Genomic DNA, 19,812 nt, shown 5'->3' with positions numbered 1-19,812 from the left:
GCTCTCCGTTAATTATGCAAGAAATTTGCCACGGCTTTTGAAATGGTTTATATCAGTTTAAAGCACACTTTGATGTCGCGATTTGCCAAGAACTTTAGTTGGCTAATTTTCCGCTGGCTCTGGTTTCGGTTGGCTAATTAATGTTCGTGCGCCCCAAATTCAATTAGTTAAATTTTCCAAGTATGTCAAGTACGTGGCTGGTTTTCGCCAAAGAACCATTTATCAAAGACACTTTACACATTTTTGTTGTGCTATTTCGATTATTTTCTTTTGTCACCCTAAGCTCTTAGATTGAGACATTCCGCATTAAAAATTAAGCTAATTTCCGCAGCGCCATTAGGGAAATGTCACGACCAAATTTAGACCACTTTGATTCTGGATGCGCATTTGATCTTAACATATAATTTGATTTGCTCTGTCGAGTATGAATATTTGCTATTTTTACAATCTTTTTGAAGCGATTTTTCATGTTGCCGTAAATCAATGAATTTGAAATTGAAAGCAGGGAGGAATATTACATATATTTATGTGAGAACAACTTTTTGCTTTATAAAGTCATGAGTCTACAAGTAGTAGAAAATAGCTGCAACCAACGAATTAATTTGACTGCAAATTATTATGTTGTATATATGAGTAAAAACATTAAATTTTTTTTTTTATTATTTAAAGAAGAATTTAATAACTTAGTTTTATTTTTGGTTTGCTTCCATTATTAAATTTTTTTCTTTTGACTACTATTGTCCTGCAATAAAGTGCCATTAAGTTAGTCCCAAAAATGCAATACAAAGGTCTCCAGCTGAATACAGCATCCTATTGTCTTTTCATAAATCAAGAACATAAAGTTCAGGTGTGCGGCTCTGTGAAAAGGAAAATCTGCATTAACCAAAAGGGCATTTAGAAGCGGTGGCCAGGTCCGCTGCAGAAATTCAAAGCAAATTTCCGACACTCCAGAGGGCTTTCTCCTAGTCGTTTGGCAGTTTTATGAGACGGCTTTAAAATCACGTTAATGATATTTACAAGGGCGGTGCTGCGGAATTTGCAAGTGGAACGGCAGACTCAATTCGGCCTTTTGACCAGAGACGCTTCCGTTTCCGTCCCCCCTCGACCATGGTGTTAACTGTGTGAATTTCCCGGAATTTCCCGGCCAACGCAAGTCATTTGCATAACAAAGTCCGATGAGCAGACGCACACACACACACACAGATGGTATTTACAACATTTAAATTAGACATTAAATTTGAAAGATGGGCTGCCAGGGAACTTTGCCCATTTCTCTCTCAGGTGTTTTCTTCTTTATTTAGCCTTACGATGTCCGCTTTTTATACTTTTCTGCCAAATTTATTTAAGCTGCAGATAATTTTTGGTCTCTTGATTTACTTATTTACTTCGCTTTTATGGCACTCAAATGACAATCCGCCCGTTGTTGTTGCGTGTAATTTGGCCAGTGCCGAGTGTTTTCTTTGGGGTCGATTACGGCGATAAGCGTAATTCCTTTTTTTGCCAGAGTACGACCAGTCTATATATTAACTTATTGGCAATTACAGAAGAAGAAAGCAACTGGAGAGTCAGCAAGTTTGGAAATCGTAAATATGTTTCGGGAGTTCTAGTTTAGTGCGAACATAATTCAGCGTGATTTATGGGTATTGAATTCGAACTGCTTTTCTTTTATTTTTTGCTTTTTTTGCTTTTTTAATATATCTCAAAGGATATATTATTGAAATATTTATTAAATTGCGTTGAGTTTTATATTATACATGACTTAAATTCTCGAAGGTATTTATCAAGAATTCTTAAGAGGGTAATATTCGCATCCGTGGTATCGTTTTACAAATAATTACCAAAATCTACAGGAAACAGCTTTCGTGTTTTCATACTGGTATAAAGCAAAACCAGCTGTGGATTGTGTTCAAAATATGCCCACTTATGGCCATTAGGACTAAAAGCGTATGAAAATACAGGGACCGAAAGCGCAAATGAATTCTTATACAAAAAGTTTATCGTTTCGGTCTGTTTTGGGGGAACCCCGGGCTAGATTCATAGCTAGAGCTATGCCATATAGGCGAAGGGGAAGAGGATGAACCAGGGAGTGCTAAGGAAATCAGCACATTTGGTTTTAACGACTCTGCTCCCCAGCATTTTTTCCTCATACCAACAAGGAATATGCTCCAGTGCTGGCATATCTTTTACTCTGTTTGTCCATTTTTTCATTTTTTTCCCAGCCAGCTTGTTATTGTTGTTTTTTGCTTTTTAATGCGCATTTGTAGTAGTCAGTGGTGGTCGTTCAGCACTACAAAGTGTCACAGGACGAGACGCTAACATCCCTCTCAAGAGGTAATATTGTATTCTACGAAATGTTGACTTCAGATTTAATCAAAATATAAACAGATTTGAAGCTTTGCATTGTAGACAAATAAAAAGATGACATTTTCTAGCGTAATATTTCTAGATTTCATTTAATATGCATATCCATTCGCATTCATAAGGCAATCAATCTTCGGCTATCCTGCGCCAGGCAGCCAATTCGGCTCCTTTTCTGGCCTGCTTGCCAGTGCGACGATGGCGGTGTCCTGTGAATTCAAGCAGCTGAGCAACTGAGCAGCTCCTGAAATATGCAGACAGATGAGCCGGCAACAACCATCACCCACGACAGCAACAATGGCAATGCGATGATGGCAAACTGTTATTATGCAAACAAATTACATGGCGGATATTTCACTGTGGGAAAATAAACGTCTCGAATTACAGAGCAGTGTACCATGTGGGATTTATATTAAAAATCTGAGAAATACTTTATATGACTGTAAAATTCTTCACTGCGGCTAGATTAAAATAATTGGTAAAGCACATAAAGTAATATGATCGTCATAATATTCATAAAGAAACTATAAATGAACCAAAAACTATTTTGTAACTCTCAAAAAGTGAATAAAGGACCAAATTATCCTTGGGAATATAACTCTTAGCTTGTTTTTCCGCCAGTGTAGACTTAAGTAGACCACAACTAGAGCTCTCCTGGGCTTCCATGCGTAGTTGAGCAGTTATTATTTGGCCATTTCGACTGATGCTTCGTTTATTGCCAAATGTAATTAAAATATCCAATTAGTGCAGGAAGCGATCTGCATATATGGGCCCTGCGGCCAGAACTTTTATGAGCTCCGTTCCCTGTTGGCCACATAACTAATGACCAAGAGGACAGCCCCGAGTTCGGGCGGCAACATAAATTCCCTTTTGGGTAAAATTAATAAAAATGATTGCAGTCGCCTGTCCCCCTGCTACGTAGAATGAATGAATGGCGCATGCCAGCTGTTGGCCAAACACGCTTTTGATTGCCAACAACACCCAGGAACTACAAACCAACATTGTTGTAAGCTGGAGCCAGGCCCAAAACAAAACATCAGGAAGGGAGCTAGTGGGAAAAAATGGAACCCGTCTTTCATCAGAGCGTGCATAACAAGCAGCTCGGCTCAAACTAAAGCTGGACAGTCAGACAGTCATGGGGAATGGACCAAAACCATGGCAAAGAAATGGGCCAGGATGCCACCACCACTGTCCTGTCGCTCACTTGGCTCATATGGTGAGCGATAGGGATGGGCTTGGAAAACCATTTCGGATGTCCTTGGCGTCGCTTTCCTTGTGTCATGCCACTGCAAAATGACAAACAGTTCGCGGGATGTGATGCAAACCCAAAGCAAAAGCGAGAAATAAGACAGGATCAGAAGGACATGGGATTGGGCTGTAAAATACCTATTCATTTTATTTCCCAAGGCAAAGTCCACGAAATTAAATTAAAATTTTTCTTTTATTTGAAGTCTATTCTGGGCTTAAAAATAAATTAAATATGAACAAATAATGGCGTTGAAACTTAAGTATATTCGTTTAATTACATTAAATTAAATCAAAAACTCATTTTACAATATATTACATTTTCAGAAAAGCAAGTGTTTTCTCATTTAAATATAATCCACATTAAAAAGAACATTCACAGGCAAATAAGCCCAGGGCATCCAAAAAATTCCATTTGCTGAAGCCTGTCTCCAGTAAAGACCACTCCGTTTGACAGGCAGTGAGAAATCCTTAAACTCAGCTGCTGTTTAAAGCACCTTTTAATCCAACATGGTGCTCAACAATGGCTTTTTTAGCCACCACCCGCGAAAAGCCACTAAAGCAACCACAGTGGTTATAAGCACTTCACATCTAATCAATTATGCCATCTGCACATATCGTTTTAGCTCTTAGAAAAGCACATTGGCCAATGCCCACATAACATTTAAATATGCATGAAGATTTTAAAGCACCGCGCCAGGGATCAGCTATTCAGCGAGGGAAAAGAGAGATAAAATATAGCCGTACAGCCAAATGAAATTGTAAGGAAAGCAGCACGACCAGCGTGAAATAAACAAGGCAGAAAGGGAGGAAAAAATGTTCAGAAGGAAGCCCAAAACAGGGACAGGACACTCCAGCTGCAGAGCAATCGGGATCCGAATACGAATCCGATTCAGACTCCGACGTAGAATCAGCAACAGAAACGGCAGCCTGGATACGGAGAAGAATCAGAATCAGAATCAGAAACAGGAACCAGAGCCAACATTGCATGGCTGATGGTGCGCTAATTCCGTTAGCAATTTCACTTGCCAGCCGGGAAAGTGCGCAAAACACGAAAACAAAAATCATGGAAATTTCGGTGGGAGTCGCCGTGGAAATGCTCTTTATAAGTCAGTCTAGCATAGACATTTAGGCTCTGGAAAATTACAAGGATTTGAATAAAGAATAGTACACCTTTATTGTAAGGGATGTTGGATAAATAATACCTAATAAGAGCCTAAAATATAGCATATTATCAATAAATCAAAATAAATTAATATTGTGTAAACTCAATTCATAGATTTTGAACGCTTTTGACTTTTAACAAATGAAATAAGTCAAATTGGAGCGCAACTGAATTAATTCGATTTAATAAAATATATTTGATGATCAAGGATTAGGATATGATATCCTTTATACACCACCTGACATTTTTCTCTAGTTGAGTCAAATAAACGTAATGAAGTAGTCAAATTTTTGGCTCTCCGGAAAATCAACTGCAAACGCACATATGCGTGGAGCTCTTGGAACAAAAACTCACTTTTCCGAGAAAACAGAGCAAACATCCGGTGTCTGACGGTAGAGAACCAAACAAATCTTACGCTGCAATGAAAAACGAGGCGAAACTGCTTAACGGCTGCCGTTTTCTGCTGCCATTCGTCCTGTCAAATGTGCAAAGGAAAAAAACCGGGGGATAACAACAAGGAAGCTGGAAGAAACGAATGAAATGGCCAAGCAAATTGTATTAGTGCGGGAGTGTGTTGGCCACATTGCAACAGATTAACGTGCTTTACTTGGCTTAAACATTAGCAAACAGAGGAGGGGGTAGTACATCCGTGATGGTCGAGGGGGGAAATGGGCGGAACCTTTGCCCCAAAAGTGGACGCCGCACAAAAGTAACATTAATTGCATTGAGGGCACACATATGTGGTCCCAGCTGCCCCTGCACTGCCCTCCTTTGACATCCACAAAAAAATTTTAAATAAAGGAAACCACGCACACACTCACTTGTTTGCTTTATTTCCTCTGGCTGGTTGCTGGCTGCTTGTTTCTTGTATTTATTTACATTAATTGGATTTCAATGCGTAACAAGCAGATACATCCGATATAAATTGGATACCAGAGCCGGAGAAAAGGCGTCCTCAAAGGCTCAAAGAAAAACTCAAAGGACTCAGGACTTAAAGGCCAGCAGTATGGGCAGATCTGAGAAAAAAATGGTAACTTTTTGCCGAAGTTCAGATTTACACGGGACGCAGATTTTAACTTGATTTCGAAATTCCATTAATATGTACAATAGGGAATAAGTCAAATCAATTGATAAATAAATAAATATTTAGTTAAGGCTTTTAATCTCTTCAGTTTTAAATGCATATTAAAGTGGTGTGGATGGGTGGTGCAGAAGATAAGCTTAAAAATCAATATAATACATGGGCTATCCACTCAATGACGAGATTAGAACTAATGGTCTAAAATAATTAAGCAGCCTCTGCAAACTGGCTAAATCACTGGGTCATTGTGGGCTTAGTAGAACGGATGATGTGGCCCTGCCAACCGTGTTAGATGGAGTGTGTGTCCTGTGTGTGAGTGTGTGAAGGGCGGGGACAGGATCTCCTGCTAAAAGGATATGTCGGACTTACCCTAAGTACGGGGAAGCCGCAGCCAAGTGCAGTGGCGACACTAACAAATGAACCCTGTTCGGGGCCATGACAATGGAGAATATGGAGGGTACGGTGGCAAGCTCAAGCATATTGAGCGTAAAACCAGAAGATTTAAAGGTACATGCACAAAGATGATACTACTTAGACATATGTCTTTCGCCCGGCTCCCTCACAATTTATGGTAGCAAGAAGGGCAGCCAGCGAACCATCATCAAAACCGGCCAGTGCAAGCCTTTCGCTCTCCATCCATCATGTTGGCAGCTTTTGCATAGACCAAGTCGAGTCCTTCGGCAGGAAAAGAAGCATCCAGGAGCTGGGCCAAAGGGGAAAGGCCGAGAGAAAGCCATTTCATTGTGCCAAGTGGCTGTTTATGATGTTTTTGCTTCCCGGAAGTTATCAGTTGCCCCGACCCAGGACCACAGTCTCAGTCTCAGTCTTTGGACCAGGACCATACCAAATCCACGACCGAAAGTCAACTCTGGGTGTTGCCTTAAAATGTTGTTAGTTTGACATTTTCTTGCCTCACTCCTTGCCATTTTATTGCAGGCTGCTGGGAAAGTTCCACTCTAACAAGGGGTATTTAAGCTGCTAAAAACCTAAGTAAAAACTTGTATAATAATGTACAGTCTGAAAAGTGGCTTTAAGACGAGCCCTTTTGAAGTTCGGATGCTCCAATATTTAAAACTTTATAAAATAAAATAATCTTATTAAATTTAGCAATATTGCAGAAGAAAGAAAACGTTGAAAAACATATTTTCATGAAAAGCTACTTACAAACAGAGTCTCAGCTTTCTATGTGCCGAATTGTATTTAAATGCAACGATAGTACATGAGATATGTTTGTGCATTTCAAGAGCATATGGGTTTATGGGTATTTGAAGGGAATATGAGCTCCGGTGCTTGCTCTTAAGCCGTATAGCATTTCTTTTTGGCCACCCTCAGGGCTTAGCCAACAAATGGTTTTCTTAAATTGTTTGCCATTTTCCATTTTTGGTCCCCCCAGTGCAGTTGTTATTGTAACTCTTAGTGCGGCCGTTGAAAGCTTCCTTAAATAAATTTTTTGCAGTTTACAGTTTCCGCATTTTGGTGTTGAAGACGAGCCTCGGCCGAACAGAATAACAAGCTGATGGCCAAAAAAAGAAGCATCCGCCTGTTGTCCTGCCCAAAGCCAATCATCAGCTGGCTTGCCTATTTGAGCAAGGCCCAGACCCCAAGCTTCCTGCTCTCGTTCGCTTTAACAATGTTAATAATCTTATTTTGTGCCTCAATGGACTTTTCCGTTCCTTTCTCCCTGGGCCATGGCCCTTTGTTCGCAGACGAGTGCAAAAAGCACAGCAAGAGCCAAATATGCATGGCATTTTATTGCATACCTTAAATGCAATTTTTGTAGCACAATTTTTGGCGCTGCTTTTTGGTAACTTGCCTGAATGGCAAAAAACTTATCCACTGATTTTTGTGCCCTTCTGCTGGCCAATTTTTTCCGCTTGCACTGCGACTGCCGTTGGCCCAAACAGCAGCCTTTGCCATTTTTATCATTCCGCGCAAAGTTGCAGCAACATTTGTCCTTTGCCATTCCCAGTTGCCCGAGTCGAAAGGCTCTGAGCCTTTTGCAATGTCATTGGGCCACATTTTGCGCTTGGAAATAAAAGCCAGTTAACGGCAATCGCTTTAAATGACTTCTTGTTTACACTTGATATTCCATGGTATTTTCGAGGAATCGTTTATACTTTTTTTGAAAATAAATCATACGCATATTTAATATAGTGATATTGTATTTCATCGAATTATTTATGAATTATTATGTTAACTAAAAATTTACAATTATGTTGTAATATAATTCTAACAAATATTTTCCTGAATATTTAATTATGCTTTTTTTTTACATGTTTCATTGAAACTAATCCTACAGTAGTTAAAATTGGTATTATGGAATCAAACAGAATTATACAATTGATAAAACCGAAATCAAACCCCAAAAAAGGAAACAAGGTGACTAAAGTCCTTTTACTAGACGATGAAAGCATAATAGACGAAAGCGGAAGGGAATACAACAAGGATCGAAAACTGGAGGCTATCATATTACTTAGGTTTAACCTGGGGCCGGGCAAATGTGTGGCGGAAAAAATTATTCACGAGGAATAACAAAACTCAAACAGATTACCAGGAGCGTGAAACGACATGGAACGGAACTAAAGCGGACCAAAAGTAGTAAAAGAGGGAGTCGAATAAATAAATAAATAAAATCAGGAGCCAGCCCTGATTTCGTTAGGGGTCCTTTTCCGTTTCGACTGCTCCTGCTCCAAGTCCGATTTCCGGGCCCCTGCTGCAAATGAAACCCAGCCAGGCGAAACTCAAACAATAAATGGCATAGATAATGCCCTAAAATATTCAATTAGTTTATGGCCACGTTCGCCATTTACGTGTGCTCCACGGTTGCTCTGGGCCTGGTCAAACTGAAAAACTTCAGCTGCAGAACATTTCCAAAAAATTAGAGATGTTTCGACCGTCGTTTTTGTACCTTTTTGATATATTGTGTGGGTTTTTTGTTCTGTTTCTTCTATTTTTTTTTTTTATTCACGTACTCTGCAGCCCTTTTAATGGGCAGCCGTAAAATGAGAGGCGGAGAACAAGAGAAAAATGTTGCATTAAAATATTTTTATTGCCTGCTGAAGTGCAAAACGAAAATTTGCAGAATTAAAGGGCACGGCAAAAATTGAAAATAAAAATTAGATAATGGGCGAAAAGGGAAGACATGATATAACTTTTACGGGTCATAAACTCAGGTTTTTAGTGTGAAATGCTTCTGATAATGATACGCTTTAAAAATACCAAATATTACTATTACTGTGGTATAGAAAGCTCGTTCCTTAATGAGGGACTATATGCAAGTGGAATAATAAATTATGGAAGAAAATTGGGTACATTATTTAAGTACGTGTTCATTGAAGGTGTGTACCTTGCTATCTTAAGAAACATCAGAATGCATTTCAATAACACCACACTTTCTTTAAATCCCTGTTTCTCAACATCGCCTTTGATCTCTTGTCACATCTCAAAAGATTCTCATGTGTCAAGTGGATTCGCCTACTAATCACTCGGCCAGATACAACTCGCAATCACCGAACGAATGGGGCTCCAATCCCTCCACTCACTCACTCATTACTCACGCATTTGACTGCTGTCGCAGACAAATTTGGGTTTAGCATGCACATTTGCCAAAGCCCTGACAAATTAATGCACATTTGCGATAGCATCTTCAATTCAAATCACGCGACATGTCGCGGACTTGGCGGCAGACAGATGCCATTGAAAATCAAATGGCAACTCATTTGACGCAGCCCCAGATGTTTTCACCTTTCCATCAAGACAACGGGTGCGATGCCGTCATTTTTGGTCGACATTGTTTTGGGCCAACGTGTTTGTCATTGTAGCCTGGCGCCCAAAACACTCATTTGCGTGGCTCCAAGTCTGCGAATCCACGCGTCCACGTCGCAGTCTTGCAAATGCGCAACAATTCGCTCAAGTGTAAATAAAGCCAAGAACATCGCGATTGGGAGTACGAGTCTGGCGAGGATGAACCTTATCCTTTTTGGCACAGCTCGTCCCAATGGCGTCTGCGGCATTGACAAAACACCTGCACGAGCGCCTGGCAACGGGGCAGGTGAATGCTATTCTGGCTCCACGACTGCTGCAGCTTTTTATGCTAAGATGCTGCAATGGAAGAGGAGGATTTCTAGTCCTCGCTGCTTATAAGTAGAACGGGAATAACCGGAATGCTATAGCTTGAAGCCGCCTCTGAAATGTTAATAAACCTAGAGATGTTATCCATAGTCAAGCTTACCATTTGCATATTCTGCCAGATTTAATTTAAAAGAAGGCGATATGGGTAGCGAAGATTATCCCACCTGATTCGCACACGTAAAAATTCAAATAACTTAAATTTGTTATTTTTTTAAGTATCTATACATACTTAAATATTATTTATAAAGCCATGAGCTGCTCTTTAGATAATATATTTAAGTGAATAAAAAAGAAAATGGAGATGTTTCTCGTCTTAATATAATGGGAACTCAAGAAGTTCCTTAGACAAAATGGTGTCGTATTAGCCCTCGTAGAATACTAAGTGAAAATACATATATCTAGAAAATAAGAAGCTAGTTGAATGTACTTACAGATTTCCTATTGTGCTTCCCAAAAAAGGCTGAATATGGATATTCATTATAGCATTTCCAACGGCAAGCAAAAGAAGGAGCATCCCACCTTCATCTCTGACGTTGGGGACTTGTTCGCCTTTCTGGCAACTATTGTCGCCTGCCACGCCCCCATCGCAGACTCAGACAATCGCATGACATGTATAAATGCAGAATGGCATAGCGGCACTGTCTGTGCACTTCTGTATCTGAATCTGCAGTTGTGTCTGGCTGTCTGTCTTTTTGCGAGTGTCTGTGCTCATGGCGAGGTGAATGCATTTGGCGCACACGTGCTTTCTGGCATTACCACCTCGAACTCCCCAGTTGCTCGTATTTTGAGGATCCCCTTCTCCCCACTATATAATGTATTTGCGCCTGGGCCCAAGCGGCAACGATTCTAAAGGACGTCGCAGTTGTGAGAGGTCCTTGGGTGGGCTAGGCAACACGTTGCCACCGGAGAGATAATAAGCCTGACGTAAATTAGTTAGCCATTTTGAGTTATGAATGCGCATTTCACCGGACTGCCTTGCCATTGCTGGAGTACTGCGAAATGAATCGGAATAATTTCCACTAAGCTTTTTCTCGCTAATGAAAGTTAAAAGAGATTCTTGGACTGCAAAGGGTTTTAGATGCCCAAAGGGTTTATTGTTGGCATAGCACCGGAATTAATCTGTTTAAACTCATTTGCAATCTAAACTTACTAATTAGACAGATCGCATTATTCCTGATAATGATATTAGGTATATTTATTATTTTTTCTACTTTGAAATGTCAACTAGGTTAACTATTTATTTATCAACTGAACTTTTGTATTTCAAACGAAATCATCTTGACATCCCTATCCCAAACAACTTGTCTGTCCAAATGGCACTGCTACATATTTTATGCCAAGAAATACGATGTACGCATAATTAAGCATTTCATGGTGCAAACAAGCACACTCAGAGTCTGGTGACTAATATGCCCAATCATAAAACTAATCCTCATGGCAGAGGAAAAACCTCATTAAAATAACGCATACGCAACGTTGTGTGTTGACAGACGGGGAGTCCATAAAACAGGCAAGCCCAGAGGCCATGGTTAATGTGTCTGCCGGCCCGAAACCAACCCAGGTTTTTGCGGCCAAGAAGTCTAACCAAGCGAAATTAACATAAATGAATTTGCAGTTGTCCGTAGGGGAACCCCATACCACAACCCTTGCCCTTCAAGTGCGAGAAATGCCCAGACAAATGGCCAAATCACACTGACCTGCAGTTTAATGTGGCGAGACGTGTGTGCATGCGGGGTTCTCATGGGCTTTGGGGCTCGGGCCCGAATTAAAGATGAATGAAAACTTGTGGCAACACGATATAAATCATTTATGCCACGCTAAGTCCAGAGCCAGGGCCTGAAATGAGTCTGGAGCCAAAGGTGCCAGGCATATTAAGTAACGCACTGGGCTTGGGCCTTCGATTCACTGGCTTTAAGGCGGCGACGAGGCACTAACCTACAGCAATATGAATGCGAAAAGTGTGTCAGCCGAACAAAAAAGTTCGAGAGAGAGGAATCCTTTCAGGACATGCGCAGTGCTGTATGCGATCCACAAACAATTCGAACTTCGGGCCTTAACTGTTAACATTGACCAAGAAATTATTCGGAATGGCCAACGACGGCAGCATCCCAGAAAATTCAGTCAAGCGGCGTTGCTGTTACCGAGCACAACACACATTATCCTCGACTTTCGTTGGGAGCCCTGTGTCCTTCGCTGAAAATCGCGTGAATTCGTCGTGATTTACCGGCACATTGCCTGTTTATTTTTCCGCAAGTGGTGCTGGGTCGATTGTCTATTATTGACAGTCCTGTCAGTCGAAATCGAGTCAAAACGGGCCGAGGGGAGCAGAAAGGGCCAATAAAGTGTGTGTTAAGTGCTTGACTTGTTGCCATAGTTTTGGTGTCCTTATCTCATATATATATATAAATATATATATTCGAGGTGGCAAAAAGAGTTGCTAATTAGCCTAAGGTGTGGCTAAGAAATGTATCAGCAATTAAATTAATAAGCTAACTTCTACCAAAAATCAAAATTTACATCAATATTAAGTGCAATCAAAATCAAATATATAATAATAGAAAATCGAAGAGTATCACAGTGAAATACATAGAAAGCATATGTATTGTTTCTGTCAAACGAAGCGAAGTCCACTACAATCACTGTAAAAGTATATGAATCAAACAACTACCATAAAACCCAGAATACAAGGAGATTTTTTAATACAGTAAAGGATCGTACTTCAATGGTATCCAATAAATTGTCATACAAAAAGTATAAATAAATTCCATATTAAGCGATTAAATAAAAAATCGGACGACACAAAAAACAAAATAGCACACCAGTATGGCATAAAAAAAAATCAGAATCCATCAGTGAACAGTGAACGGTGACAAAAAAAGTTCATAATAGAATTGTGCATAATTCATAATTCATTTTCAATGCAATGCAGAACAACTGATTCAAATTAATCCAAATTAGATAAAGTAAACAGGAATAACATATGCTTATTAAATCACTGATAAAAACTTCATTTAATCGAGATTCGTTTGACCTAAATCCATGTTAATCGGGAAATATAGCAGTTTGATCAAAGTGCAAATGGCAAGAAGCAGCGGAAATTTTATTGACAACACAGTGCCGGAATGCACATAAAATAAAACAAATATCAAATTGCAATGTTTTAAACGGCAAGCGGCCATAATTCGAATATATAAATGCATTAAAGTGCTCCTGCAAAATTGTATAACTCTGTGCAGTCGCGTTTTTGTGTTGGTGTCGCTTAATTGAGCATGCATTAAAATAATAGGCAATATAAATAATCTCGTCATAAATATAAGAGAATGCTTACATAATTTAGGCTTTTGAAACATTTAAAGCCACGAAGTAAAAAAGCGTATATCTGTCTATTTGTGTTTCCATGTGTGTGTGACTGTGACAGTGCGGATGAAATAAATGCTTTAATTAAATACACGGCATAAACAATCGGCCAGCTCGGATTACCATTGGGAGTACGCAGAAAAAAAGATTCAGCTGGTAAGCTTAGACTCGCAATAATTGCATTTATTTCTCGTTCGATTCAGGCGGCGATGAAAATTGAGCAAAATAACAAAGTCCGTTTTTTATTTGAAATTAATTGACTATTCAACCACGAAACAGGTATAAATAGCCTGCAGGTGACCACTGATTGAACTTTATCAATTGATCCAATTTGTGATATTGAGTTGTTCGTAATTCCCAGCTCATCCACATATACACATTGAAATGCAGTTCAATTTAATACAAAAGAAAACTCTTGCGGAAAGACAAAACGAAAAGTCCTAGTTCACTGGTTAATAAATTATTCATTGATTGCGAAACTTATTGATGCTGAATTAATGTGGAAAAACAACAAAATAAAAGTCTCAAGCGGAAGGAAAGTCAGTCACATTTAATGTGATTTTCATTGATTTCCCTTTGGCATATAAAACGAAATTAATTGATTTCTAATGTTGATAAAAGTAAAGTAAACAGAACACTTGACAACCTTCCCCCCCCTGCACCATCCCCTGATCACCTACACCCCGCGCATTTTCTGAGTTTTTCCTCCTTTTTCTATTCTTACCTCCCCCAATCTTGGTTGTCAAAGTTTACTTTGAGTGTTGATTTTGGGGACGAAATAGCAAGCAAGTCTCCATCAGTCGAGGAGGACTTTGTGTTGCTATTGCATGTAATTAATTTTCCAGCTCGGAGATGCCGCGAGTTTCCCTGGCAACCAAAAAAGAACCCGGCGCAACTATCCTATAATTAATTTAAATGTAGCTTAAAATGTTTTGACATTTTTCGAAACACTCACTACTCGCCCCCGGCATAAATTTTCATTGGCGCTTTGGTGTTTAAAAGTCAAATGTCACATTGTTTTCTTTATAATTGTAGGCCATGAATTTTAAACTTCATTCCGTTAATGGTCACTATGAATATTCTTTCACGATTAACCACAGCGGATGAACTTGGTGGTTTTTTTTAAGTAGTAATTTACAGTTCTTAAAAATGGGAATGCTTGCTTAATGCAGATAACAATATTTCGTGCATAAATACCATACATACATACTTTCTTAAATGAAAAAGAGCAGACTTTCATTACATGCAATAGAAGGGTTTCTCCCCTCTTATGATTATCATTTTAAGTCTAACTAAGCGACGGCTTGTTGCACTAACAGTCACAGCTGCATTTACCCACCGCGATGCCATTGCCACCCTTTTCTTGCCACAAGCTGCGACGTGCCCAAGTGCATGACAAATACGGTGAGGTAAGCCGAGGCATGCAGTAACGGAGGCAGACGTGGTAGGAGCTACTCCAAGCCATGCCCATTATCAAGACCACAGCTCCGCCAACTGAGTGTGTTTGGCACCTTTATCGGGGCCTAATGCCTATGTACAATGCTAAAATTCGAACGACGTAAACAATTTGTAAGTCATGTGTAAACATCATAAGTTACTAGGCGCATTCGTTCGTTCGCTCGTTCCAATTATAAGCATTTAATGTATCACCGGGGAGGATCCATACGACACGTAGGCCCAACGTGCATATATTACGCATACGCCACGTTCGCCGGCAATAAAAACAAACAAAATAAACACGGAACGGAAGGGAAGCTGTCTGAGTCCTGCTACCCTGAGTTAGTTAAACAGCAGCCAAGTAATTAGATTTTTCCACATGAAGCAGATAGGCAAAGAGAGAGCGAGAGGGAAGAGCGTGCAAGCGGGATGGCGCATCGAGCCAAGTAGTGTGCAAATACGAGTAGTTTCAAGTGCAAACAAAGGGCCTGCTGCCATACAATTCAATTATAAAAAAAATCCTGGGCGGAAGCAAAAGCAGCCACATTCAGAGAAAACTTTCAGCGGAAAACTTAATGCATTTAACGCGTGCGGGGCAAGCAAATGGATTAGTGAGCAGATGAAACTTTTGTTATTCTCGTTAAAATCCCGACATATTCACCAACCACCCACCAAAACCAGCCCACCTGCCATAAAGTTTGGCGTTGTCACATACCTTTATATATATTTTGCCATATGCCACATGCCAAAATCTCTCTTGAGCAAAAGGAAAACAAAAATAACCCAACTGCAGCCCTTTGGGTATTTTCCGAGTTTGTTTGTGTATTTGCGTTGGTGATGCCCTCCGAAAAGTTGTGCTTGAATCTCACATTACACGTTCGCTAGATGTGTGCTTTTTGCCATTTTTTGCTTTTTATCGCGCCACAGCCAAAAACACGTGACTGCAGAGACAGGTGGCAAGTGGGCAGAAAAAAGTGGAAGCATAACTTTGACTGTGCCCCAATTGACGTTGGGCAAAAAGAGAGTGACAAAAGAATTAATAAACTTTACCGGCATTGTTTAATTACCCGAGAGTAGTTAAAGCTTTGGTATGCAAAACCGTAATTACAAGAAGGATGCTTTTTTGATCAGCCAAAGTAAGCTGTTCTAAGCTGATTCGGCTTTTGGATAAAAAAAACTGGTTAAAAATAACAGAAGAGAGAGGAATTATTCAAACGGCACATAAATAATTTGTGAAATGTATAAACCAACCTAGAATTTCAATTGCTTGTAATTTTCATTGTGACTGGAATACTCTGTGCTTTATAAATGTATACTTATTTTATTAAGTTTTTTTTCGAACTGTAACTAAAATTTCTATTATGTGAAAGACATAACTACTCCCAAATAAGTTTATGTTTTAGCTAACATCATCGGTAACTCATTATACCCGACTCACATAATAAAAGACAACAAAGTCGCTGCTGCGGGCGGAATGATGTTACCCTCATCGATGTTTTGAATATCAGGACTTGTGTTCTTGTTTAATATATGTATATGTCTTTAGAAAATGCATAAACCTGCATTCGCCGCAGGTGTAAGCTTGTGTGCCTGCCTGGCTGGGTAAATTTTAAAGTCCAATTTATGCATATTTTAAATAATACGGACTCTGTGCACACGCAAAGTTTATGCGACCACAGAGCATCCAAGTTTATAGTATGCCTGCGAATAGGTGAATCGCCGGGAAGCTTTGTGTTTTGGCTTACTCGCAGACTGCAGGATCCAAGCTCCTTTTTTGAGCAGATACTCGCATATTCCACTTGTGTGCATACCAGATAAAATAGCTGTATATAAATCATGTCACGGCCGAGATAAAGGCGAAAATAGTCTCTTTCTGAAGGAAAAAGTATAAGGAATGGGCTGAAATGTGAAGACTTGACCCGAGGTTTCTCAAGAGAGCGGGTCTTTCTTGATTCGGAACAGAATGCATTTATAATGGTCGAGTGCAGTGAGTACGCAAATATAATTGAATTACCTTTAGTGATTTTTCTTTCAGACATCGGTCGGGACTTGCAGATAAATAAAATGTATATATAATATTTTCGGTTGGACTCACATGCTTTACCGGCAGGCTTTTGAGCACTCAATATTATTTGGGAATAAACCTATTGAATTCATTCTACAATTTGTTTTATTTTTGAAGCATTTTTTTTTATTTTATTTGAGAAGATTTTTCGGTAAAAGAAAAATGACTGGGCAAACGAAAATATTTTTTCTTGCTTTCCTCGCATGAACTAGGTTATTTAAGTTAAATTTCTCTATTCAGTAGCTTTCCAACGGTGCCTTAAAAATATATAAATTGCTTTGACAAATCATTACAACGCTTATATAATATCAACTAAATAAAATAAATAAAAATCAATTTCCGGGTACTCAATAATTTTTTTGTCGGTTCACTGGGAAAGTGCCTTCATAATTCCCCCAGCGGGCATAACCACTTTGGACTTTCACTCGTTTTCCGATCCCTAACAAGTTTTCCCCAAGAATGACGCTAATCCCCAAGTAATTGTCTGCTTAGCGCTTACTGCCAATTTATTGAGATTTTTGTTTTTCCCTTTTCCATTCTCACCTGTCGCACGTAGTTAAGTGTGTCGATACTTCTGGCCCTTCCTGTGAATTTCGTAGGAGTTGCCTGGCAATCCCCCGCACACATAGTTATCACGTCGCAAACTTTGCGCACTTCATTTTTATCATGCGATTTTATTTATTTTGATTTTGCCACGAAGAAAGTTTCCGGCCAACGTCTAATGATGTTAACTGCTAACGGCTTATCCGGTGAGAGAATCGGCCCAGGACTGAATAACTTTGACAGGTTGTCCCCTTTGGATGGCTGCCACGGACATTAAGTTACAGGATTAAGACCGTAGTGGCCTGGTTTCAGCTCGGGTCTCCTCCGATGCTCCACTCTTAATTAATACCGGGCATGTGCTGAAATCAACAATTTTCTCTGGCCGAAAATTGTTCGTATGAGAGGGGTCATCCGACGCAATGAACTGTCTCTTCCGTGCACTTAATACATATAGTTTTCTTTCCTGCATACTGGCCGTCTTGTGGCCAAGGATATGCACCTACCCCGAGTACAATTTCAATTTTCTCGTTCTACCAAAGGACGGGAGTGCAATTATTTTTGCGTTACTTTTGCACCCACTTCACACTGCGTGCGGATATGCACGTATATATATTCGCATAACTGGATATATGTCGCTTACTGCACTGCAGCTCCGGGGGCCCATTGATGGCCATAAATTTTTAAACAACAGAAATTACAATTACTGACCACCGGCAAAGGGAAATGCGATGGGCCAGTGGACAGAAACAGCAGCGGGGTAAAATGTGAAGGATGCATAATGAAAGCAATCCATATTAAAAATATAAATCACGCAGTGCGACAAGGATGCGGAAGATGGGACTGTGGTGGACTGGGTGGGCGAAGGACATATGCCTTGTGTGCCTGGGAACAATAATAATATGCCCAGCTGTCAGTCGATTCGCCTGCGGCAGAAGCCCGGCCAAATAATTAATTGGCTGCATTATGACGCTCAAAGACTGGCTCCTCGGTGAAAGTGGGCAAAAGTGCCCGGGGCATTTAAAGTGACGGTCCAAGGGGCAACCGAGCCGCACTTCCAATGCCACTTCCACCTGTCAATGGCAGTCATTCATTGCTGTCATCGGCCATTCCATTCCGGGGCATAATTTTCAACTTGTTGTGGTCGCCCAATTGCCGTTCATTAAGAGCGCGTAATTGTGGGCACACAGTGGTTTGGTTAGCGCTATCTTATCCGCATTCACTGGATATGGGCACAATGCCACGCGAGAAGGTCCTCCAGAGCCGCCAGGATGCTCTCGAGAGGTTTTTAATTTGCCTCAATCAATTACAACAAATATATATTCACTGATTGATGAAATATTATATTTATTTATACTTTCGAATTATTTCCAATTAACTCCTACAGATGAAATTATGAAATTATACAGATGAAATGAAATATGAATATGAAATGAATTAATATTTATAATATTTTTCTGTTTAGTTCTTTCAAATACTAAACATAATAATTCCGAAAATTAATTTGTCAATCGAATTCAATTAAAAGGGTTTTATTTTTAAGCCAATTGTATTTAAATGTAAAGCAAATTTTATGTGAAAGTTCCCTCTAGTGTTCACCATATATTTTATTGATTGCAAAAGAACACATTTATTTTAGTTTTTTGTTTATATTCTGCCTTCTAGCATCTTGGCCACTGAGCCATAGCTATTTATTTTTCTACTGGCTCAAGATAGCCCTGCAGTTGCCTTGGAATGCACAACATTTTAGACCCAAGTACGAGTCAAGTCGAGACCCAGCAGCAGAAGGAGGATCCAGGGCCAAGGATATTAGCCTGCATTCCGAGCAGCTGTTGTGTCATTGTCGCCGGGCGGTATCCTTGTTTTTATAAGCTCTCTTGCATGTAATCAGTTAAGGATATTCATGGACATGACTATGATTTTAGTGCACACACACACAAAAAGAAAAGCACAATGGCATGTATGTATTCTACACAGAAAAATATAAGTTTTCTCGGCGATACATCAAATTTTATGCCTCTTTGACATGACATTCTTATTTTGCTATGAGCATTTTTATAAAGGTTCTTACCATATTAATTTTCTTTTGCAAAGAACTCGATCGACTCAAGAATCGTTTTCATTAGCAATTGCAGAAGTTACATTTCTCCCAGTGTACACATGGTCGCAGAGATTTGTGCATGGGCTGGCGCCAAGTCGCAGCACGGAGCCTTTCAATAGAAAAAAGAAAGCCTGAGCTAAAAAACAAAAAGCCAAAGAACGCTGCAATGCCATGCAAATCCTGCTGAGCAACACAACTCAACATGATGGCCAAGGAGCCGGCCACTCGTGTCCCCTGCCCACTTCCCACTTTGCCGTCAACAACTTGCTTGTCCTGCTGGTCCAGCTGTATGGCGATATATGTGGCTGCCCGGCTTAAAGCCCATAATCAGG

At 39.9% G+C, this 19,812-nt stretch overlaps 2 protein-coding genes across 2 annotated transcripts in view; both read left to right on the top strand.

Annotated features, from left to right (window-relative positions):
- The first annotated feature begins 2,529 nt into the window (after positions 1–2,529).
- On the top strand, positions 2,530–2,740 carry LOC27207684. Its single transcript, XM_016183369.3, has one exon. It carries the CDS (start codon positions 2,610–2,612, stop codon positions 2,727–2,729), a length of 120 nt encoding a protein of 39 aa, XP_016025340.1. The 5' UTR covers positions 2,530–2,609; the 3' UTR covers positions 2,730–2,740.
- A 9,342-nt stretch (positions 2,741–12,082) lies between these two features.
- The window catches only part of LOC6732636 (putative neural-cadherin 2), a 115,040-nt gene continuing 107,310 nt past the window's right edge, over positions 12,083–19,812 (top strand). The window contains exon 1 of the mRNA XM_039298543.2: positions 12,083–13,493. The gene's annotated coding sequence lies outside the window, so the exon portion shown is untranslated. The remainder of the gene's footprint in view (positions 13,494–19,812) is intronic.

The sequence above is a fragment of the Drosophila simulans genome, chromosome 2L (genome assembly GCF_016746395.2).
Source record: "Drosophila simulans strain w501 chromosome 2L, Prin_Dsim_3.1, whole genome shotgun sequence".
NCBI lineage: Eukaryota > Metazoa > Arthropoda > Insecta > Diptera > Drosophilidae > Drosophila > Drosophila simulans.
This window is presented reverse-complemented; position numbering and strand designations above follow the sequence as displayed.